The following is a 24,690-nucleotide window of genomic DNA, read 5'->3' as shown; positions in this document are numbered from 1 at the left end:
CAAAGCTTGAGAGAGGGCAGCCAGATCAGGATTTTCGGGCTGGATGGTCAGTGGCTGGGGTCTGGGGCAGCTACAGGGTCCCACACTGTAAGGTCACGCATTGTGCGGTAGGAGGCAGTGTGTGTAGAGGTAACTGGTCTGGCGCTGGCTCAGGTTCTATGTAAGGCCAGCCTGGTGGAGCAAGCAGAGGGTCCTTGTCTGCCCTGGGCAGGCACCCGAGCCAGCATGTTACTGGGGTAAGGCATTCAGGGCGGGGCAGGAGCCCTCTGGGTTGCTCTCACCCACACGGGATGCAGGGCCCACACTGTGATAGGGTTTGGGATCTCAGGAGCATTTGATGAGCAGAGCTTTGATAGACAGAGGAGAAGGGCTCCCACCCAGGGGGTAGCCGGCATGATCTGAGGGGATGGATGTGCGCGGTATCCAGGAGCAGCAGGAGCTCCTGTGACGTCCATGCCAGGATTCCAAGGAGGTGACCCAGTGGGGTAGCATAGGCGAGCCATGGAGTCCAGAGGGGGGTGTTGAGAAGTTTGGAGTCTATCTTGTGGGTAGTAGAAGTTGACTCAGGTTGATGAGGGTGAAGCGGTGACTGTATCACACTCAAGGGAGGAGGAACGGGAGTTTCCCACCTCCCCTCTCTCACACTGACCACCACAATGGAGTCTCATTGAACGTTCAAACCCCAGGGCTGGGACCAAAGCCTGGAAGTTGATCAGAGGAGGCAGGAAAGTCCAAGAGGCCAAGTGGAAGGTGATGAGTCACTCTGGACACATAGGGATCAAGAAGAATCTTGAACACAGAGGGCTCCCCTAATCCATATTCCAGACGAGTGTGAGGGGAGGAAGACCCAAGGCAGGGCTGGCTTGCTGGCCAGCCTCATTCCAGAGTGGAAGGCCAGCGTGAGAGACTTCTCCTTCCCCCAGGATGTGCAAGAGGAGGGAGGAAGGCGATGATAAGGACCACAGTCTCCTTTCACTGGAGGACATCTGTGGACACCTCTCGTGAACCTGGAGAACTCACCCCGGCAGAGCAGGGACTGCTCGAGTGCCCTTAGCATCTGTGTGTCCAGGAGGTGCTGCGGAGCCCCAGGGAAGGGTCTCAAGTGTTGCCTCACTCGAGGCTGCCTGTGCCAGGAGCGGGGAGCAACCCAGAGAGCCTGGGATGAGGCCAAGAGGAGGGAGGAGCAGACAGGAGCTCCTCGATGGCCCCTCCAGGCCCTTAGCTGGACACAGGAAAGGCCAGACAGGCTCCAGACGCGGTCTTCACTGGCATGTCGGCTGTGGATTCAGCTGCCCCCTGACTGGGGAAGGTGCTGCTACTCGTGGCTCAACCCGCGGGCAGGACCCGGCTGGTGAACGAAGGCTGCGGGGAGATCTGAGCCTCAGGGTGTGGAAGTCACACCTGCTCCCACACGTTCCCTGGACTTCAGGAAGGCATTTTCCAGATGACTGTGACACACGATGGGTATATTTCTTAGCTTAAGGCTCTGAAGAGAAAGAAAGCTCCAGACCTGGGGGCTGGGATGGGATGGGGGTAGGCTCTGAAAAGAGGAATTCAGACTTAGTCCCTGGGGTTCCAAAGGGAGGGGGAAGAGCCTGAGTGGAGAGGAGCAAGTGGCTGCCGAAGCAGAGGGCTGCATACCCGGGCTCAGAATTGGGGAGCACAGGAGGGCCAGGACCAGGACAGGGCTGCCCAGAGATCTGCCTTCATGCTAGGACAGGAGGGAGCTGAGAGCTGACTCAACCAACTGCCTTCTCGGAAGGATCTTCAGCCCCCAGAATGTTTCTATCTGACACAGAGAATAGCATTCGGGACAGGGACCTTAAATATCTGCCGAGACAACAGAGTTAAATAAATGGGAAGACTGTGGCAAACCAAGGCACAGCTTCTCAACTCCAGCTCATTCCTGCAGCGTGAGGACGTGGATCCAGCATAACTACACGGTATAAGATTAGTATTAGAATTGGTCACATGTGACCAAAAATCCAAAATATTAGTATCTTAAAGAAAACAGAGGTTTCTCTCTCTCTCTCCGTCTCTCTCATATATACCCAAACCGAGCCCTCCAGAGCTGAGAGATGGTTAGAGTTCTTCCATCTCACTCCGAGGATGTGGGCTGCACCCTCCTGGCCGAAAATGGAGGCTAGGGCTCTGGCCACCACACCTGTGATCCAGGCAGCAGGGTAGAGGAAGGTGGAAAAAAGAGCAAAGAGAATGTGCTCTCTGTATTTAAGGAGGTTTCTTGAAAGCTGTCAGATAGTGTTTCTAGATTTTTGTTGCCAGAACTGAGACATGATTTCCCCCAGCTGTGAGAGAAGCTAGGAAATGTAGCTTTAGTTCTGCTCATCTATGTGCCAAGCTACAGACCAGGTGTTCTATGACTGAAGTGGGTGTGGGTATTAGAATATGCCATGTAACGCTCCTTTGCCTCCATAACACGCACCCCATCTTCTCATGCATGGAAACACTGGGACTGGGGGAGGGGTGTAACCCTGCACCCCATCTAGCCCAGAGGTCAGGATGCCTGGGCGATGGCAGCCCTCACCATCGGGTCCTGATGCCCCACCGCCTGTGTGCGATGGTGCAGAAATAACAGTCACCACAATGAGGACTCCTGATTGGGAGAAAAGATATCTGGCCCCACAGTCATGGCAGCTGTGGCCATAGTCAGGTCCCACTGGGCAGGCTTTCAAACCTTCTTACACTCAGGAGAGGAATCTGCCTGGGGCAGCCCATCTGGCTGGCCCAGCTCTACTTTGGAGGGAACTCCATGCCCACTGTCCCCTGTGGAGAAGTCAGGCTCTCTTAGTGACATGTCTTTTGTACAACTCCGTGACCTTTATTTGTCCTGATGAACTCTGCATGCCTGAAACTGCCCCAGTGGGCTCATCTGGCTACAGATTCAGGGGCACACTGGCCCTTCCACCTGCCCTTTGCATAGAAACAACAGCTGGGGTGAGGGGTCACCTGCGACAGCAACACCCTCACTTCCAATTTTCATGTGAAATTGACTAATTAGAACTTTTTGGCAACTAATGTTTGAAAAATCACAATTCAGGACAAATGAACTTGCCTGTGTGCCAGACATGGCTGGCAGGTGTGAGTAAGGGGGCCACTGGATGGGGGAATTGGGGCTCCTCTGACACAAGCTGGCCTGGGAGACTAATGCATCTGGGGAAGACCCCATGCCACCCCCTTCATCTTGGCGGGCAGGACTAGTGACTGCACATCTTGGGGCGGAACTGGCTACAGTTGGAGGGCAGGACTCTTACAGGGACCCTGGGGGTGTGCCACCCCCGGGGGGTGAAGCTCAGGACAGCAACCTGGACTTACCAGCCCACCCCCTGGAGTACAAGGGAGGGGGCTCAGGATTGGCTCAAGGTCTGGGTGTCCACGTGTATCTGTCTACGGTTTGGGTTCCGTAGAAGGGACCCCAGGCCCAGGGCTGGGCAGGTGCTGAGTCAGGCCGTGCTGGCCCACCCTGCAGACTCCACCAACCGGGACTCTCTGGATATGATTGAGCGGTGCATCTGCCTGGTGTGCCTGGATGCCCCCGGAGGCGTGGAGCTCAGTGACACCAACCGGGCGCTCCAGCTCCTCCACGGTGGAGGCTGCAGCAAGAACGGGGCCAACCGCTGGTACGACAAGTCCCTGCAGGTAAGCCTCCCCGTGGCGTGGCCAGTGGCCTGCGCCACCTCGTGCTCACGTCCAGCAGGCTCGCTCAGTGGCCTCTGCTGCCCACCCAGGGTGCGTATATGGGGCCAGAGAAACCGAGGAGATGTGCTCTTCCTGTTGGCCCCTGGATTGGCCAGAACTCTTCTCGGGAGCAAGTGGCGAAACCTAGCGCTAACTCCCTGACTTTCCTGCAGCCTGTGCTCAGCCTAGGGGGCCTCTGGGGCAGACCTGGGGCTCATTCCCCATTTTCCATCACACACTGTCAGGTGGGGGCATGCCAGGGACTCCCATCAAACCAGCCCTCAAAGCATGCATCAAGAATCACGTCTGATGCCAGAAGACAACAGTGTTTCTGAATTTCCGTCACCCTGGCCCCGACATTTCAACACACCTCCCTTCATCCCTGAGGAGTACGGCAGCCCAGCATCTCCACAGAAGAGTCATAAAATGAAACAAAGCCATTCACAGATTTCTCATTCACATGACGTCAGCCCAGAAATAAGACATTCACTTTGGCCTAGAGAAAAATACTCACAAGGATGGGGATGAAGTTCGGGCCATTCGTTCCCATCCCCCGTCCTTTTTCTCCAGCACGCTGACCCTGAATCGAACCTTGTGTATTTGTAAAGCTCCAACGCTCTCACAACGACTGCATTAAGTGGTACCCAACCATGTTTGTGTTTTGGTTTGGTATCGCTCAGGTTTCGGTTTAGCTCCCACTGGTAAGCTTTTCTAGGCTGCCTCGTTTTTCTCTCTCCATCCCCTGCGTTCTGCAGGTTATCCTTTTTGTTGGTTTGCATATTGATTCTGCTATTTCTGATGAGTTCTCTCCCTGCTGTGCTGGCTATTTAGCCTCCACCAGTGGTGTTAATGGCTTGCAATCTTTCATGGAGCAGCTGCGGGAATGAAATGATATAATGGATGTACAGGGCCTGAAACATCGTAAGCTTTGGTAGTGGTTTTTAAAAGGCACTGTTTTCCACCCTTACTTTTAGTGACAGGAACAGGGAAGCACTGATGTGTGAGTGGGCACGCCCTCCCCTCCTGCCTTATGTGTGCGCACTTCTGGGCTCTTTTTTGCAGGCAGGACAGATTATCAGGGGAGCTGGAGAAGCCCAACAAGTTCCGTGAACCTGAATGGAAAGGTTTGAGAGCAAGTCTCAGGACAGAAAGCAGAGGGCATGGCGGAGAGAGAGAGAAGAGCCTGCATGGATGGGCCTGGAGAAAACCTCTGTGGGAAGTGTGCTTGTTTGAAGAAAAGGAGTAACAATTCTGGGAGCTGGCATACAGTGAGACTGGGGGAGACTGGGGGTCAGCTCAGAGGTGTGCCTTGCCACAGTTCCCCGAAGGTCTCACACAGATTTCAGGAGCTTGTGTATTTGTTTGCTTGTTGGTTTTTTGCTTATGGATGATGGCTTAGTACCTCTGGAGTGTAATGCTGTGCTGAGGTGGACTTCAAGGCAGCCTGACTGTATTCAGGTTATGCTTTTAGAATCAAGATCTCATTCTTTTCGTGATTTCCTGCTAGGACCTTTGCACACACTGAGCATCTCCCTTTCTGAAGTCAGCTAAATCCAGCCTTTGTATAGTTAGAAAAACCATGAGTAATCTTTATAGCTCCCATGGGCCTTACATAGACTGTCTCTCTAATCCTTGTATTGATCCTGTGAACTGAGCCTTATTGGATCCATTTTAAACGAGAGCAAACTGAAGCCAGAGGTTGATACGACTTGTCAGAGCGCTCCCGGCTGGAAGGTGGTAAGCGCAGAACTGGAATCAGGGGTCCTGACTTGAAGCCCAGGGAGCAGTGAACGGGCCATCCCTGACACACCTTTCTTTCACTCCTATCAAGAGATATTTTATTTCTCCTGGGAATCTGCATGCCACCCAAATTGGGTCATCATCCTTCATTACTCATTTAGAGAAGTCATTAAGCACCTACTATGGGGTGGACACTACGTCCTGGGGATAATATCAGTGGTGGCCAACCACACAGTGTCCATCAGAACATAATCACACAAAGCAGACCCGGATGGTGGCCCTGATGTGTGCTGTGAAAGGGAAACGGGGCTAACAGGAGCTGAAGGGGCTTGCCCAGGACCTAAGGAGAGCGTGCACAGCCTCAGCGTGAGCACTTAGCAATCGCTGGGCTACCTGAGCCAGGCAGCTATGGCTCTATCTTCACTGCCCAGGGCACTACCCTCTTCTGGGAGGAGGTCACACAGTTTCGAGCTGTCTTGAGGCCCCTCTATTCTCAGGCCATGGCAACTGTGTTCTTCTCAGGAGATGATGTGCTTTAGTGTTCCTGGAGAAAAGGTCTCCCTGAGAGGTGGGGAGGTGGGAGGGATACAGGCGTCCTGACCTGGAGCCAAGCAGCTGATTTGGAATACTGACCCAGAGGCCTGCTCACTTCTCTCTGCTATTGCAGTTCGTGGTGGGCCGAGATGGCACCTGTGGCGTGGTATGTGAACACTCTCCTTTTGACGGCATCGTCTTGGTGCAGTGCACGGAGCATCTGCTCAAGCACATGTGAGTCTGGGGGCAGGGCCCCTCCTGAGCCACTGAGCAGCCACGGGAGGCAAAGCCGGACTGCCCAGCAGTGGCCAAGCTAGGCCAAGACAAATGTGGGCGGCCACTGTGGAGCTGCATCAGTCTGGCATTGTCCTAGCAAAAGACGAATTTGAAAACCAGGTTGAATGAAACATCATATGCTTTATCGATCTTGGACAGAAGGGGCAGACTGAGCAACAAGTTAGCGCAGTTAGGGCGATATTTGGCCAAGAATTCTCAGCTTTAGCGGAATATTTGCTCTGGTCCAGGGAAGCCCAGGTCGATGTCTATTGCTTGTCCAGTCAGGTGTGGGCCCACTGTTGACCCAGAATGGAGGGAGCTGCACCTGTTTCTCTCCCCTCAGCCTGGGTCTCTCTCCTTACCTTCCAAGGTCTCCAGACTGAGTACTTCTCTGTCCCTTGGATACACTGGGTCCCTTCCTCCATTCATGATTCTGCTCATTCTCTCCTCCTAGAATCTTCTCCCTGAATCTGTAAGTTCTGAATCTCTTCCATGATTTAGGGACTCTGTGCGTGCGTGCTAAGTCATGACTTAGCATGACTTCAGTCATGTCCAACTCTTTGTGACCCCATGGACTGTAGCCCACCAAGCTCCTCTGTCCATGAGATTCTCCAGGCAAGAATACTGGAGTGGGTTGCCATGCCCTCCTCCAAGGGATCTTTCCCACTCGGGGACTGAACCTGAGACTCTCATGTCTCCTGTATTGACAGGCAGGTTCTTTACCACTAGCGTCACCTGGGCTTCCCTAGAGGGACTCTCTAGGATCACTGAAAACCCACACCAGCCCTCACCGACAGGAAATCCCGATTTGCTTCTTCCATTTGCCCCCAGGTGTTGTTTTTTTTTTTTAAGAGTTATTGGTGTAGCATGGTCAAACAGGAAAACATGAAAAGAAATCCTGGGCTTTGCAGTCAGGTGGAACTGGATGGAACCCCAGCTCGACTGCTCACTAATTTCGGTGTCCTCTAAGAGCTTCGGTCCGTTCATCTGTGTCACAGTTGGGTGGGCACACCAAACTCCAACAGCTAAGATGACTGCCAGGCAAAGAAATAAGCTGCCCACAGCCCCCCGGCTGGCAGGCCACAGGAGTCACCCCATTGTCCCTCAGGGTGAAGACCAGCAAGAAGATTGTCCGAGCTGACTCAGTCAGCGAGCTCCCAGCACCCAGAAGGCTGAGGTGGAAGTGCTCCCCGGAAATTCAAGGCCTCTTAGCCTCCTCAGCAGAAAAACTTCAACAGTAAGGAGAACCCCAGGTCTTTGGGGGTGATGCTCCAGGGGGTATCACCATACCACTCCCCCACCCCACCAGCTGCCAAGGTGTCCTAGAAGCTTCCAAAGACCCCAGCTCCTCTGCCTCCCCTCACCCGCCTCTGCCCACCCCCCTCATGGAAATGCAGTCAAACTAAAGGGGAGTTGCACCTCTCGGGGAAATAACCTTGCCGAAGTATCCTTCATTTCCATAAAATGCAAACGTGCATCTATTTTTTTCCACAGGTTTCACCTGACTGAGCTGAGTCAAGGCGGGGAAATCATCTCCATCTTCCAGGGGAGGGGGGGTTATTTCCAACTGGTTTGAATAAGTCATTTGAATTCAGGAGATTTCAATTTGCTTGAATTTACACGGCAACTTGACAAGGGGCCTTGTTTCCCCAAGGGGAGCCCTAACGGGACCCCGCAGGAGGCCCCGGGGGGAATATGAGCCCTTGCTAGCGGTCACGAGGTGTGCTGGGTGTCATGGTCTGGCAACTAGATACGGACTTTGGCTCTTCATTCCCTCGTTGAATAAACGAGCAGGAGTGCATTCATTCATCCATTCATTCGTTCATCATGCTTGTGCAGAGCTCTGGTGTGTTCCAGGCCTCCGGTAGGGCTCTGGGGACACAGAAATCAATGTGCCACGAGTCCCGCCCTCCATACTTTGGTGGAGGAACTGGATCCCCAAAGCAAAAATGTCAGATGCAATAAGCGCCCAAACCAGAGACATGTATTTGGTCCTGAACCCACAGAGGACACTGGAGCTGAGTTCTGCCAGGAGGTAGAGCGAGGGCTTTGCAGAAATGGGCCTTGAAGGATAACTAGGAGTTCGTGGTGCCAGCAGCTGGGAAAGAGACAGGTTCATAAGATCAGGTTGTTTGGAGGCCAGCAAGTGAGAGAGTGACCAGAGCTGGGGCAATGAAGGGAAGCTGGGGTCACACTGCAGAGAGCTTCATGTCCTTACATTCTGGGGACTGGAGGCTGTGCTGCGGTGGTGCGGAACCCCTGGAGGATTCAGGCCATGGGGTTTCTGGGAACCAAGGAGCCTGTGGGGATGGCGCAGGTGAGCAGGGCAGAGCGTGGCTGGGCTCGGACACCAAGGGATGGGGAGGGTGCGTCCACAGCGAGCTGCTGGAGGTGTTGACGGACTTTCCAGGGGGAAGGAGAGAGGCCTCAGGTGTTCATCTGTAAGGGCTCGTATCTCAACCCCATGGGGCTGCTCTTGGGACATGAAGGTGAGTGAGTTGGTGGGCTGGTGAGCCCTGGGCAGAAGAAAGAGTTGGCTTATTTCAGGGCTTCAGGCAGCTGGCATGTGGTCCCAAGCGCCCAGCTTTCCTTTCTAGAGAACCAGAAGAACCAAGCAAGGCCTGTGGGTGGGGAAGCAGAAGCCGTGGGGTCCTGAGCTGCCGTGGAAGGTAGGTAGGGTCTGAGGGGCCAGGGCTTGGCCAAGAAGTTTTCCAGATGGCTGGGGTGACTGTGAGCTCAGCCTGTCCAGGGACAGTGGGTCAACAGGACAGACTGAAGGGTGAGTTCCCATGAGAACTGGGCCCTCTCCAAGTCCTGCTGGGTCCTCAGAACCTGGCATGGACCAAGCAAGAGCTGAGCTCACATGACTGGAGGAATAATTCAAGGCCAGGCAGGCAGGGAACACCGAATCCTGAGGGAGGGTGGGAGCAGGGGTCAGGGCTGCTCACCCAGGGCTCTGCACACACACACACACACACACACACACACACACACACAGACACACATATGGCTGGTGACCAGATATGGGGATTGCTACATGTTGCTCCTGCAAGCCATCAGCCCATACCCCAAACCCATTATGAAGGAGACTGGTCAATATAGTGAGGGGAAGGGAGTGGGGAGACAGGTGCTGAAGGTCTATCTCAGCGTGGACTCAGGGAATCTTCCTTCTACTTGACAGTGATTGTGGGCAGCAAAGGTCTGGGCATATCACGGGAGGCTCAGCATCGATTTCCAGGTAAAATGGATTTTCAGTCACCAACAAAGCCTGGATGAGCAGCTTTAGCTGTGGTGACTGTGGCCAGCGGCCAGGCCCCAAGCCTTTCTTCCCACAGCACAACAGGGACGAGTCTCAGTGAGAGATGCTTGCAGCCATCAGAGAAGCAGGCTTTTCCCTGAGCACGAGTCTCAGTGAGAGATGCTTGCAGCCATCAGAGAAGCAGGCTTTTCCCTGAGCACGAGTCTCAGTGAGAGATGCTTGCAGCCATCAGAGAAGCAGGCTTTTCCCTGAGCATGGGGGCTTGGCAGGTCTGGCAAGATGGCCAGGAGGCCCAGAGTCCACGGGGATGCTGGACACACTTCACACACAGGTCAAAATGCACGGCCTCCGTAGGCCTACTTCGGGGGCAGTGACTCCCTAGGACTTTGTAGGTTGTTTGCTCCTTGCCCACGCAAATGACCCTCGTGCTTCTGCATCCCTCCCTGCAGCCAGGCCCCCTCCCCACCCCCAGTACAGAACCACTGCCCTATCCAGCCGAGCCTCACCCTCAGTTCAGAGTCCCCCTTGTCGGCATGCCCTCTGCCACTTCCATACATCAAGGCCTGTCTCTGACTGTGTCCTGGACACCTTACTGCTTTGACATGGACCAGGCTCGAGAAACTTCATTAGACTCTGTAGTGAGTGCATTCTATTTTGCATGCAGTGAAAGCTTCTTTCCTTTTTCTTCCACAGAATAGTAAAGAATCTCGACTTCACCGTTTATAAGTTTGATGACTATGGGAAAACATTCATTAAGCAGCAGAAATGCAGCCCCGATGCCTTTATTCAGGTGGCCCTCCAGCTGGCCTTCTACAGGTAAGCACAGCCTGCCCAGGGGGACTGACTGATGAGCTACTCTTGGGTCTAGAAGCATCTTGGAGGGAGGGATGACTCCCTGTGAGCCTAGAGGATGGGGGTATGACCAGGGCAGGCTGCATGGAAGGACCCTGTCACCTAAAGCTGGCAAGCAATGACCCAGGGGCGCAGAGTTCATGGGGGTGGAGGGACGCAGAGCTGACAAAGGCCAGGCAGGTGGCGAGAATATCAGGTGGTTCCCTCCTGATCTCAGCCAGCCCACCTGGGGCACTGGAGCTGTGACCTGTTCCACCCAGTTTTCCTGGTCTTGACAAGGAGTTGGAAGTAGCATCCCTGCCCACCCCCTGGTGGGTCAAGTCAAACATTTGGGGCTTAACTGGTTTCCGTTGCTCATTCCCCTCGCCCCACAGCAGTTCTCCTCCATCCTCTGCCCTCCACCTCCAAGCCCCCGCCATCTAATGTTTGGTCAACTGTAGCCCGCCTTTGCAGGTCTCTGCTTCCACTCTTGTCCTCAGTAATCCTGTCTTCACGAAGCATGAACTTTGAAATATCCAAATCAGATTCCATTACCTACCACCTTGAGCCCCGCCAGTGGTTTCCCATCATGCTTAGAGCAAAGTCCAGGCTTAGAAAGGCTCTTTGTGAACCAGCCTTCCCGGGGCCCTGCCCCCAAGCTCTCTTCCACCTCCAGACCTTGGCTTTGTGCCAGTGTCTCTGCCTACCCACCTGTCACCGCCACGCTTCACACACCAGCTCCTTCCCACAGCCCAGGTCTCTGCTCAGGTGCAGCCCTCAGAGGCCACCTCGGAGCCTCACGCCACCAGCTCTCTGTCACAGCGTGCTGCGTTCTTTTTCATTCATGGCAGTTGTTATGCATGTGGGCTCCCTTGTTCATGGATTTGCTGACTTTGTTTTCTAAACTGTCTCCCCCAGGCGTGATGTTCTCAGTTATCTTGCGTGCCTGGGACAGAGTAGGCATCAGGGACTGTCAGAGCCCTGAGAAGACCCTGCAGGGGTTTTAGCCTGGGGTGGCATGGTCAGTGTGTGGTTTAGAAAAATCCCTTAAGTAGTAGCTCTGTCCTGGGGAAGAGATACAGAGTTGGGAGTAAGAGTTGAAGGCAGGGTAGGGAGCCAAATTGGCCTTTTATGAGAGGTGAAAAATTACGCAAAATAGATCTTCCTCAAGACAGGGCTGGCTCCTGTGGGTCCCAGCATTCCAGAAGCAGCAGCTCATAAGCTAGCACAGGTGCTGTGTAGTAAAGGGCACCACACCCCCGCCAGAACCTGCTTGTGGTCTGCAGTCAGAATGGGCATAAAGTGACTTGGAGAAGGCCCTGGCACGGAGGCATCACTAATGAGTGGGTGGCATCCCAGACTCCAGTGTCCCTCGCAGGGGGTGTGACCCACGGGGAAGGCCAGAACCTGCTTGTGGTCTGCAGTCAGAATGGGCATAAAGTGACTTGGAGAAGGCCCTGGCACGGAGGCATCACTAATGAGTGGGTGGCATCCCAGACTCCAGTGTCCCTCGCAGGGGGTGTGACCCACGGGGAAGGCCAGAACCTGCTTGTGGTCTGCAGTCAGAATGGGCATACAGTGACTTGGAGAAGGCCCTGGCACGGAGGCATCACTAATGAGTGGGTGGCATCCCAGACTCCAGTGTCCCTCGCAGGGGGTGTGACCCACGGGGAAGGCCAGAACCTGCTTGTGGTCTGCAGTCAGAATGGGCATACAGTGACCTGGAGAAGGCCCTGGCACGGAGGCATCACTAATGAGTGGGTGGCATCCCAGACTCCAATGTCCCTCGCAGGGGGTGTGACCCACGGGGAAGGGAGTGCAGCCACTCTGAGTGTCATCGGTCAGGTTGACATCACCCCCCCACACACACACAAGGACTGTGCTCACGGCCAGGCATTGGGCTATGGAAGGACCCAGCCTCTAGAACTGCAGTCAGTGCCGTTCTGACACTCAGATGGCATGTGGCTGAAATGGGCCATGAGGTCAGTGCCCTGCTCGTGCCGTGGCTGGGGACACTGCTGCCCTGGTGCTCAGCACTTCAGAGCTTCAGATCCAAATCCCAGAGGGGATGGGGACAGAGCCCCCTTCCTCTACCCTCCAGGGATCTTTGCTGTCACTGGACATGGCCAGGAATAGATGAGGCCAGAGGCTCCCAGGCTCACTGAATAGGCAAAATACCACCTGCTGCCTATGGAATGAATGCTTCGGAGTTTCAACTGTAACCAAAAAAATTTTTTAATCTGCTTCTAGATTCAGCAGAAACGCGGAAGCTGCCTAAATTGGGGCTGATAAGCTACCAGCCAGTGGTGGCGTCTACTTCTGTGCTCAGCATGGTGTTTGCTCCGAGGGGCTGTAGAGATACAGGAAATGAGCTCCCTGCCAGAGTCTTGGGCGGGGGGAAATGAGACATGAGTACAGGAAATGCCACTTTCTCGGCAAGTCATACAGTGTCAAGCACTGTACCCAGTCAGACTCTCGATTCCCCACTCCTGGAACTCACCCAGGGCGAGGGAGACTTGCCTGGAGGAGGCCAGGATACCAGGCCACCACATGCGTGTGACTTTGGGTGTCACTGCCCTTCTCTGAGTTCTGTGTCTTGCCCCTCCCTGACCCCTTAACACCAACAGCCTTACTGACTGGTGGGAAAGGTGTTTGCCAGCCTGGTGTGCAAGCCTAAGGGTGCTTGCTCAGTTCACATATCTGAGAAAGAGACTTGCCCTGACTGGCGGGGCCAGCGGTCACAGACGTGAGGAAGGAGAGACACAGCCCTGGTACCCATGGGTCACTTTGAAAGCAGCACTGCCCCTGGATGGTGGGCCTGTGCAGCAGCTGGCACCCATGGCCACCAAGGCCCCCTCCTTGCCTCGATCCACAGTCATGCTTGAATTGTTTTTAAATAAAACAGGATTCCCTCAAGAGTGGGAATGATGAATTATTCCATGCTGTGCTATTAATCACTCACTCATTGGGTCTTGCAGAAAATTCTAGGTTTCCCACCAGATTGGGACTTTAAAAAAAAAATAATAAAAACAACTACCAGTCATGTCTCCCTTATATTTTATATCCACACAGTATCACCCTCACAGGAAAGTGTGCTCAGCTCTTCATATCAGAGGCTCCCCAGCATTCATCTTTGGGGAATCTCCTCCAGAATTCTATTAGCATTAAAATGAAAGACTGCCAAGTGAAGGCAGGACTGTAAAAATCAAGGCAGGCGAGGCTATTTTTCCTTCAGCATTTACGACTCCCTGAGAAGGCAGCACCGTCTACCGTTCCCCCTTCATCCTGTGCAGGCTCCACGGGAAACTCGTGCCCACCTACGAGAGCGCCTCCATCCGCCGGTTCCAAGAGGGACGGGTGGACAACATTCGATCGGCCACGCCGGAGGCGCTGCGTTTTGTGAAAGCCATCGCTGACCACCACACAGCCGCCGTGCCGGTAAGTCTTGCTGGCCTGAGGGGTCTCAAGGAGGTCAGTGGGGCAGCTGTGGGCCGCCTGTGGCTCAGCCCCGGGACACCCAGCTCCTTTGGCTGGTCTGTACCTGAGCAGCCTCTTAAAGCCCCGTGCACTGTGTCTCTGTCCATTTATAGGATTCAGAGAAGCTGTTGCTCCTGAAGGATGCCATCCGAGCCCAGACGGAGTACACGGTCATGGTGAGTGACCTCGCCTGAGCTCAGGACCCCCACTGTGCCCAGAGCCGGGGCCGCAGCACAGCCTCTGGGTGACAGCTGGGCCACCTCCTATGCAGCGACTTGGTGAGGCCACCTTGCCTCCAGAGCCTCCTCTTTCTTATTTTTAAAAGCTGCGTAACACAGCACTCCTGCTTTTTATGTGGATTTTACAGGAATACAATGACTGGTCTTTGAAACAACACCAGTAATAACAGCACCGACATGTAAAGCACCTTACAGCTTGTGTAAGAGAAGGCAGACCTATATGGTCTGCACAGTCTCGGGTGAGGCAGTGTTTTTTCCCCCCAGGGCTGTTTCTGCCTTCTTATTCTCCATGTATTTATTTATTTATACTGCTTGTGAATACAAAGATTTTTTTTTGCTGAAAGTTAATGGTGAAATTGAAATGGTAAGGGAAATGCTTTCCTGGGTTAGGAAAATAATATATTTTCTGGCACTGCAAAGCCATCATTTGCATACAAACCAAAAATAAGCTACTGCTTGGACTGGTGATCAATATATTAATTGTGAATCATTCTGATATAGTCTCTGAAGGATCATACAATCTATGGAAAGGAATTTACTTGGTGTTTACTCTGTTTGCTATCTATATATCTGAAAGCAAGCACAACATAGATCTGGGTTTTAGAACTAGCCAGCATAGGCTTTTCTCCAGTTCAGTTGCTAGGTCCTTGATCCATCTAAATGGGTGTCTGTTCTGTTTGGGGAAAGTCAAGCTTGCTGTCATGTCTTCTGTGGGTGTCCTTTGTTTTTCTGCTCTATGCCAGGCAAGGCGTTAGGTGCTGGCAAATAAAAAACGAAGCCCTTTCCTTGGGGAGTTCACTACGTAGTAGGGAAAAGAGGCCTTAACTGTTTCAGGAAGTAGCAGAGAACATGGAGGAGTAAGTTCCTTCCACTTGGGAAAGCCAGGTGAGCTCCCCAGAGGAAGTAGTGCTTCATCCAAGACTTAAAGCAGGAGGTGTTTGTCGGTAAACGCAGACGGGAAGGATGGCCCTAGAAGGGAGCAGCGTGCGCACAGGCAAGGGCTTACAGTTGTTACTTATCGAGCTCTCTTTCTAGTAAAACTATTGGAGGATGTAGACCACTAATGTAAGAGAATAAAACACAAAAGAGAAAATCACAGACTTAAACATCAGAAGATTCTACACCAGGAGGAGGTCGAGAACAAGGATGAGAGCAAAGGGAGGTCCCAAGCTGAGCTGTTCAGCAGACCCAGGGAACAGTCAGTCCACAGAGAAGCAAGAAGTGAAAGGAGAAATTAAACTGGTAAATTGTCTGATACATTTTTATGCATTAAGGGAAGTTTTACAGTTCTGGCTGAGGACTTACGAATCATAAATTGTAGATGCATAGAAAGATAAGCAAGTGGGAAAATCATAATTTAATCATTTACAAACTGTCAATTCTAGGGAACACAAAAAAACTGATTAAGGAAATCTAATCCTAACACACGCAGGACTCAGGACTCAGCTGTGAATACTTGCATAATTATAGCCATGTAAACACTGAATGTTGATCAAGTGACAAGGAGTTCAAATCTAACTCTGTTGGAAGCATTGGGGAGTGGAAGTATATTTGGGAAGGAGGGTATCAAAGAGCCAAGTTTCATCTTCTATAATAAGGAAATTGAAAAACGCAGTAGCAGCAGTCTAAGCATAGTATTCAGAACTAAGAAAGCCAGTTGCTAAAAGGGTTCCAAGTGATTGCTTCTGTGGAGAGGGATTCAGTGCTGGCAAAGTGACATTAAGTCTTTGGCTTATTTGGTGTTTTTTTAAACTATAAATATACAACTTTGATAATTTAAAATTTTATGAAAACTTTAGGGAAATATTCTCCAAAGCATTGCCATAGGGTTCTGCTGTGTTAACTATTTTAAGTTGGTGGAAACAACTAAATAAAAGAGATCAGGGATGGGGAGAGGAGAGCCATAAAGATGCTTTGTAGGTCCCTGGTTGGATGTGCGGGGTAAGGGACGGAGGAGGAAACCAGGAAAGCTCCATGTATCTGGCAAGTATATTTGGCAGAGGTTCTGGAGAAGGAAATCCCAAGGAAAGGAGCGGATGTGGTCCAGACACGCTGCCACGTCCCCTCAGCACCGTGTGCTTCTCCTTCCCAGTACTTACGCAGTTTGTGATCCGAGTTTATTTGTATGATTGGTTAATACGCCTCCCACCCCACCCAGGGCTCCAGGAGGCTGAGTCCGCGACTGCTTTGTGTTCCAGCAGCTTCTCAGGCACATAGTAGGCACTCAGTTCAGGTTCTTGAATGAACAGAAGACCGGATGTTGAGTCATTTTGCTCGTTACTACTCATGGCTCTGATCCAAAGAATCTGTTGAATCAACCCCAGTTGCTACAGGAACTTCAGAGATGGTGAAAACCGGGGTGGACTGGCTGCTGTACAGTGTAGCTGCTCTCACAGATCTGCACAAAGCAGTCAGTACATAGCGGCGACCTGAGAAATTAAACGCGCGTCTACTTCATAGCTGGTCTGTCTCACAGCTCTTCGCCTCTGTCCTAACGGGGCATGTCCAAAGTGAGTGGTGATTGTATAACATGTCTTTTCAGCCTATAATTAGGTGTGTTTGGAGAGACTGGGGCCCCTGAGTCATCTTTATGCATCCATTCTCACCTGAAAGAGAACAGCTGTCAAATTCCAAAACGTACCTTGTAAACCTGAACAAAGTTCACTGTGGTCGAAGATCTCCGCCTCTGTGGGGCCTTAACAGCTAAGGGGCCGTCTCATGTAACCGTGAAACCCCCAGGAATTACTCAGTTACCCTGATGTTGATCCAGAGGTTATTACAAGAGGCCAGAGGAGGGACTTCCCTGGGAGCACAGTGGATAGGAATCCACCTGCCAATGCACAGGACACGAGTTCAGTCCCTGGTCCGGGGGGATTCCACATGCTGTGGAGCAGCTAAGTCCGTGAGCCTCAACTCTGAGCCCACGTGCTGCAGCTACTGAAGCCCAGGAGCCCTGCAGCCTGTGCTCTGCAGGAGGAGAAACCACAGCAACGAGAGGCCCGCACACCACAGAGAAGAGTAGCCCCCACTCACAGCAACCAGAGAGCGCCCACAGAAAGCAGCGAAGATGCAGCATGGCCAAAAAGAAAATAAATACATTAAAAAAATTATTTTAAAAGAAAGAGGCCTCTATGTCTCCTTCAGCCCCACAAATTGCCCCAATCAAACATGTAATCTGTGCAAAACCCCTGTGCCTGCTGCACACAGCCTCCTGTGGGGAAGACAGAAAAGACTGCCCTGGCTCCACTGTCCCCTTCCAGCCACACCACCACCCCTGAGCTCCTCCTGTGTAGGAGTCTCCACTGCTATTCTCTTATCCTTTGATAAGATTTCAAGTACCTGTGACAAAAAGAAAGACCTTTTCTTCATCCAACAACCCTTGAAAATGTGAGCTGAGCCTCTGCTAAGCTGTCTAGCTCCTGTCTCAAAATTACTCTTAGATTATGAGTCCAGTTCAGTTGAATTGATTCTGAGCCTGTGAAACAGCAGCCAAGATTCGAGGACACCTCGGCACCCTCTGCCCCTCATTCCTGGGGCTCCTGCTGGAGGATGAAGTGTTGGTTGTGGTGAAAGCCCATCAGTGACAGCCTGGGGTACCCCTGCCCAGGCCTGGATGGGTTCCAGCCAGCACCTGTGCTCCTGCCCAGGTTCTGCCCCTGCAGGGGTGCCCAGGAGGGCCAAGCCAGCCCTGCTGTTTCCACTTGGAGCATGAGGGGTTATACACACTGAACCTTGGCAGGGACCATGCTGTTGGGGGGCGGGCAGTCAGACTCACTGGCTTTTAACTCGGGCATCCTCATCTAGAACCCTACCTGCTCTGGCTTATCCCGGGTGTGGAGAAATACACAAGGAGCAGAGATCATGTAGGAGTGCTTGGTCCTGGGTGGCCACCACACACGGATGTGGTCCACAGCAAGCACTGGGTGGGCAAGAGCCATCAGAGTGCCCACGAGCTTTGCAGACTAGAGAGGAGAGAAGGAGGGGAAGCCCGTGTCTCAAGTCCTGTTCTCTGTCTCAGGCCATAACAGGGATGGCCATCGACAACCACCTGCTGGGGCTGCGGGAGCTGGCCCGGGAAATGTGCAAGGAACTGCCCGAGATGTTCACGGATGAAACATACCTGATGAGCAACCGGTTTGTGCTCTCCACCAGCCAGGTACTGCCCCAGTGCAGCCAGCACCTGAGAGCATTTAGTGGAAGCAGTGGGCTTTCTCACAAGCTGAGTGATTACAGCCCACTGCTCGGAATCAGCCCGGTCCTGGCTCTGCTTCCAGTGAACTGCATGCCCTTCAGCAGAAGGACCAAAATGCTCAGAGTGCTGGTTTCCCCGTCTTCTAAATGTGCGTAATCACAAATGCCTCCTTAGCAGTGGTGGGCAGGATGGGAGAATGAATGCCTCCTTAGCAGTGGTGGGCAGGATGGGAGAGCGCCCACTCTGGTGCCCTAACCACTAGGCAGGATGGGAGAGCGCCCACTCTGGTGCCCTAACCACTAGGCAGGATGGGAGAGCGCCCACTCTGGTGCCCTAACCACTAGGCAGGATGGGAGAGCGCCCACTCTGGTGCCCTAACCACTAGGCAGGATGGGAGAGCGCCCACTCTGGTGCCCTAACCACTAGGCAGGATGGGAGAGCGCCCACTCTGGTGCCCTAACCACTAGGCAGGATGGGAGAGCGCCCACTCTGGTGCCCTAACCACTAGGCAGGATGGGAGAGCGCCCACTCTGGTGCCCTAACCACTAGGCAGGATGGGAGAGCGCCCGCTCTGGTGCCCTAACCACTAGGCAGGATGGGAGAGCGCCCGCTCTGGTGCCCTAACCACTAGGCAGGATGGGAGAGCGCCCGCTCTGGTGCCCTAACCACTAGGCAGGATGGGAGAGCGCCCGCTCTGGTGCCCTAACCACTAGGCAGGATGGGAGAGCGCCCGCTCTGGTGCCCTAACCACTAGGCAGGATGGGAGAGCGCCCGCTCTGGTGCCCTAACCACTAGGCAGGATGGGAGAGCGCCCGCTCTGGTGCCCTAACCACTAGGCAGGATGGGAGAGCGCCCGCTCTGGTGCCCTAACCACTAGGCAGGATGGGAGAGCGCCCGCTCTGGTGCCCTAACCACTAGGCAGGATGGGAGAGCGCCCGCTCTGGTGCCCTAACCACTAGGCAGGATGGGAGAGCGCCCGCTCTGGTGCCCTAACCACTAGGCAGGATGGGAGAGCGCCCGCTCTGGTGCCCTAACCACTAGGCAGGATGGGAGAGCGCCCGCTCTGGTGCCCTAACCACTAGGCAGGATGGGAGAGCGCCCGCTCTGGTGCCCTAACCACTAGGCAGGATGGGAGAGCGCCCGCTCTGGTGCCCTAACCACTAGGCAGGATGGGAGAGCGCCCGCTCTGGTGCCCTAACCACTAGGCAGGATGGGAGAGCGCCCACTCTGGTGCCCTAACCACTAGGCAGGATGGGAGAGCGCCCACTCTGGTGCCCTAACCAGGATGGGAGAGCGCCCACTCTGGTGCCCTAACCACTAGGCAGGATGGGAGAGCGCCCACTCTGGTGCCCTAACCACTAGGCAGGATGGGAGAGCGCCCACTCTGGTGCCCTAACCACTAGGCAGGATGGGAGAGCGCCCACTCTGGTGCCCTAACCACTAGGCAGGATGGGAGAGCGCCCACTCTGGTGCCCTAACCAGGATGGGAGAGCGCCCACTCTGGTGCCCTAACCACTAGGCATATTCTTTCAGTGTTGCCCGGGAGGTGGTGTCCTCTGGGCCCAGAGGCAAGTCCTGGCTCAATCAGATGCGATGATGTAGGTAGAAAGCCCAGACCCCCCGTGCTTGGCACGGACAGGGTCCTCCAAGCAGGTCACAGACCTCATCATAAGGGGCCAGTCCGGCATCTCCTAAACCAGCGCTACCGCCTTGCTCTGTTGGAGGACCGCCGACGCAAAAACAGAACACGATCTGTTAGAGAAAGGCAGCCATCTGGAAGAGAAGATACCTACCCCCCTCCCCATACCCCGCCCTCCAAACGTCAGTTTACTGAAACTCCACCTCATCTGCGAAAAGCAGAACATGGGCAAGAACAAGGGCTGATAAAGTTGTGTTTGAGGATAAGAGCCCACTCGGTAATTTCGTTTTGTCATTATGGCAGTGAGCTTGCAGCCATGAGTAAAAGAGGACAGAGCACAGCAGCATAAATTCTTCAGGAAACCATCCATGGGCACGAAGTGCCTCGGAACGCTGTATGGCCTTCGGCTGTGGCACGGCAAATTGATCTGACAATGAGGTGACTCTATTAGCAAGACTAATGGTCTGTTCTGCCCCATTAAAACGGCCAGTGTCATTTCTGAAGGCCTGAGCACACAGATCCTGTGGGCTTAAAACACACACCGCCCTGCACCTCCACAAGAGCGTGCTCCATTTCCCCTCTGAAACCAGCTAATACAATTAATTCAGGGTGTGGTGGTATTTTTTTTCTCCAACTGCAATGAACATTGATGGCTTCAATGCCTTCAGAAGCACTTTTTCTTGGCTTGTGATCTGCATTATAAAATCGCAGCCCTCTGAATTCAAAATGTATCAGGTACATAACTAAAAACTCCAGTTGATGGCAATCTCTGAGACGCCCAGTGCTGGGTAATTGTGCGTGACCAGGCTGTGGGGAGAAAAGCAGACCAGCCAGGCAATACTGACAGTAATTAAGGATGTGGGAAAAAATCGACAGAGAAGAGGAGCCAGATTTCCTCCAGTTCATAAATTACTCCCTCTGGGAAGCCATCTAACTGTTGGGTGCCACCAGGGTGCCGTTTAGTAAATTGCTCTGATTGCCTGGGTGATTCAAACAGCCCCCAGGTGAAGGAGAGATTCGGCCCAGCACCGGGTCACTCTGGGAGCTTCCAACTCCACGAGTAGCGCAGGTTTCACACCAGGGAGGGGCTTATGGCCTCCCTTCTGATTCATGCAGTTAGATGGGTTTCTTTTGATGACTCTGGCTGTGGCCATGCATGATGAAGCAGTCCGTTGATGTGCTTAATTCAGTCACACACCCAGGTGGGAAATAGTCAAAGAGAAGCAAATATCTCCTTGAGGCCCCTGGACTGCTACAACATCATGCTTTGCGCAGACTTTCAGAACAAGCAACTTCTGACCTGTCCTCTCCTCCAGGTACCCACCACCATGGAGATGTTTTGCTGCTATGGTCCCGTGGTACCCAATGGGTACGGTGCCTGCTACAACCCCCAGCCAGAGAGCATCCTTTTCTGCATCTCTAGCTTCCACAACTGCAAGGAGACATCATCAACCAAGTTTGCCAAAGCTGTGGAAGAAAGCCTTCTTGACATGAGACGCCTCTGCAGCCTGCCACTGTCTGCCACAGGCAAGCCACCGGCAACAAAGGAAAAAGTAACAAGGCCCAGTCAGGGGCACCAACCTTGATGGCTGCCACCAGCTTTCAACTCCTCAACCCAGCATTCTGCAGCTGCCAGGCCCCGCCGAACCCCTTGCTCCCAACCTTCACCCCAGCTTTCTGTAGCTTCTCTATAACTCCAGACCCAACACAGACCACATTGAGGCATCACACAAAGCTGGACTGGTAGGAGGAATGCATCCCTCATGAGGCATGGGAATTGTCATTATTTATCAAGGTGTCCTCGGGCCTGTGTGTTGGGAAATAAGACTAGCCTGGCTCTGAGGCGGCCCGGGTGAGATGTGGAAGCCACCACTGACTTCCCTCTGTAGCCACAGCAGCTCAGTATAGGTGTGTGCTTCCCAGCAGGACCTAGCATGTCCAGTGAAAGAATGAGTCACCTTATTATGTGCAATGCACCCAAATGAACCATGAAGGAAGAGGCTAACCCCAGGTCATTGCTTTGTGTCCCTTGGGGAGGAGTAGAGGGCTTTGTTTTCAGATTCAAAGCAGTCTGATCCTGGCATTCAGAGCGACCCGCCCTGAGACATGTGGTCCTGTAAGCAGTACCCACCCCTGACACACACACACACACACACACACACACACACACACACACACAGCCCAAGTTAATTTAAAATACAGTGATCTGGGCCTACAAACACTTTTCTCCTTTTGCCTCCCGGAAGCAGCCTTCCACTGAGTTCAGAAAATCTGGTCTGGCTATTCTGAAAGGGGAAGAAAATGGTCTGCCATTTCCCTGGAGCAGCTCTGCTCCCTGCTTTCTCCGGGGGCCTGGCAGGGCCCGGTCCACCTCCCCAGGGATCTGCCACTTGCTTTTTTTCTGGTTGCCTTCCCACTCGCCTTCACAAAAAACATGCCCTGATAGGTGATCTGCCTTTAGGAGGAGAGCAGGATGCTTCGGGGGTTTCTGCTGCTGCTGTTTACTTGTTTTGTTTCGTTCATTCTTGAGAGGCTTTTAAGAAAAGCACTGTGACATTAATTTCAGAATACGGTCTCAGTGGCCTAAGCTGGACATCCGTGGATAGCTGGGACTAAAATGCATGTGGAGGAGCCGAAATCAAAGCTCTTAACTGGCCTGGGGGCTGAGGGCACAGCTGGTGAAGAGAGGGGCTGGGAGGAGGGAATGGCTGTGCACAGAGCCAGCCCTGATGGAGGGGCCAACAGTCCACAGAACTGAGCTGAGAATGTCCGGGGAGGCAGTGCTCATGGAGGAGATGGTGAGAGGCACTTTCTGCTAGGGCATATTTTTATGGGAAAGCAACCAGAAAAATCAAAACTGCAAATAGCCAAGGCAGCTTGCTTCTGTCCAGAGGAGGTGCAGAACTGGGCTCCTATCACACTGAGTTCTGCCATGCTTCCTGTGAGTTTTCCTAAAAAAAGAAACGCCCTTTACTCCTCCCACAAAGACACGAGCCAATGACCTCCCCATCCCGCTCTGTATCACCCTCCACTGTGGCCCGGGGACCCTTAATGTGTCTCTTCTTCGGAGCACTGTGCAAGCTCTCTGCCCTTTGACTAACATAGAAGCAGGCAGGCTGAGATGGGGGAATATTTTGACCTTTGCTGGGACCTTTGATAACACAGACATCCCTAAGCTGTGAATTCCTTGAGCCAATGGTTTCAGGCTGAGAATTTCTATTGTATGATCCAGGAGATTGTGGCACTGCCCCTTCAAAACCATTGGTCTGCAGAGTCCACGCTGCTTCCCTCGCGTGTCCACCTTTCTGCTCCCCCTGGAAAAGCACAGCCCAAGAGTCCCAGGGGTGTTTGAAGAACTGCTGTCCAGCTGCTGTAAGCCGACTCAAAGCTACCTACTTGTTTCCAGCAAATGACCACGGTGGAGATCCAAGTTCTCTTCTGGTTTCTCTCCAAAAGTTTCTGGGTGGGTAGACAGCTCTGGTTTGGGGATCAAGCAGCCTCACTGGTCTTGGCCAAGAGACTTAAAAAGCCCAGAGACTCAAGTTCTTCCATCATCAAATGGGGACAAGAGCATCCCGGCCTTGTAAGCTTGTCAGGATGGTAGGTCACGTGTGTAAAGGGCCTTGCATGAGCAGGTGGGCACTGGTGCCCGCTGTCGGGATGATGTTACCCCAGCAGGCACTGTTCAGGTGATGTTTGTTTCACACTTTCTCTCAAACACTCATTCGTCAGAACCAAACACATCTGCCATTTTCTGAGCTTGGGGAAAGGGAACTGACTGTGCATTCCGATATCAACCATGTGTGGATGGCAGACGTTTGGCAGGAGGGAACAGCTCCTCTCTCCGAGGGAGGGGCTGGAAGCTGGTCTTCCCCCTCCAAGTTCAGGTGGGTACACTGAGCCTTTACATAAAGGCAGTGCTGAGCCATGGCCTTGGCCATCTCTGTGGGGACCCTGGTAAAGGAGACTGTCCCAAGAGTCCTCAGAGAGATGATGAAACTTGGAGACTCAGATTTGGGGGGACAATGATGCATAATAAAAATGTATGTGGCCACCTTACAATACTGCTAAGTTGCCAAAATATATAAAGTTGATATTTGAGTTCTATTTTTATAAAACAGTTCTAGATTTATGGCAATATGTACATGTGTATTTATAGCCTTTTGATTTTAAGTTATAGTTTTGTGCTTTAAAGAAATATATGTGTGATGAAAGAACTGTATATTGAAAGCACTATATTCAAATTATTTAAAGACTGTAAGTCTATATTCAATAAACAGTAATGCCAAGAAAGATGGCATTGGCTGCTGTTGCTGCCCAGAAATGCTATAAAAACTTGTGTAGTAAATTCTGTCAGCTGGGTCAACAATTCATTCGCCTTTGTCTGAGGTCTGACAACAGCAACTGCTGCTGCTGCTGCTGCTGCTAAGTCGCTTCAGTTGTGTCCGACTCTGTGTGACCCCATAGACGGCAGCCCACCAGGCTCCCCCGTCCCTGGGATTCTCCAGGCAAGAACACTGGAGTGGGTTGCCATTTCCTTCTCCAGTGCATGGAAGTGAAAAGTGAAAGTGAAGTCGCTCTGTTGTGTCTGACTCTTCGGACCCCATGGACTGCAGCCCACCAGGCTCCTCCGCCCATGGGATCTTCCAGGCAAGAGAACTGGAGTGGGGTGCCATCGCCCTCTCCGACAACAGCAACAGTGGATGTCTAAAACACAGGAGCTGGGAGAGAAAGAGCAGGAGAGAACTTGGTTTCTCCTAGTGTGTGGCATGTGTAGGGTGAGGGACAGAGAGGTTTCAGGGGTATT

General features: G+C 52.9%; 1 protein-coding gene across 10 annotated transcripts in view; it reads left to right on the top strand.

Annotated features, from left to right (window-relative positions):
- The window catches only part of CHAT (choline O-acetyltransferase), a 65,731-nt gene extending 41,513 nt beyond the window's left edge, over positions 1-24,218 (top strand). For 4 of the 10 annotated variants that reach the window (XM_086381647.1, XM_086381648.1, XM_086381646.1 and 1 more), the window contains 8 exons: positions 3,488-3,657; positions 6,104-6,204; positions 7,355-7,483; positions 10,199-10,321; positions 13,630-13,774; positions 13,927-13,989; positions 18,071-18,208; positions 21,200-24,218. In XM_086381647.1, coding sequence (XP_086237773.1) covers positions 3,488-3,657; positions 6,104-6,204; positions 7,355-7,483; positions 10,199-10,321; positions 13,630-13,774; positions 13,927-13,989; positions 18,071-18,208; positions 21,200-21,469 — 1,139 coding nt within the window. In that variant the 3' untranslated portion in view covers positions 21,470-24,218. The other 6 variants (XR_015156698.1, XM_086381652.1, XM_086381651.1 and 3 more) reach the window with 6 other exon arrangements.
- The last annotated feature ends 472 nt before the right edge of the window (positions 24,219-24,690 follow it).

This window comes from Bos grunniens, chromosome 28 (genome assembly GCF_055505025.1).
Source record: "Bos grunniens cultivar Pamir isolate PY7600 chromosome 28, Bosgru_T2T1.0, whole genome shotgun sequence".
NCBI lineage: Eukaryota > Metazoa > Chordata > Mammalia > Artiodactyla > Bovidae > Bos > Bos grunniens.
Note: the sequence above shows the minus strand (reverse complement) of the source record. Positions and strands in the feature narration are given on the sequence as shown.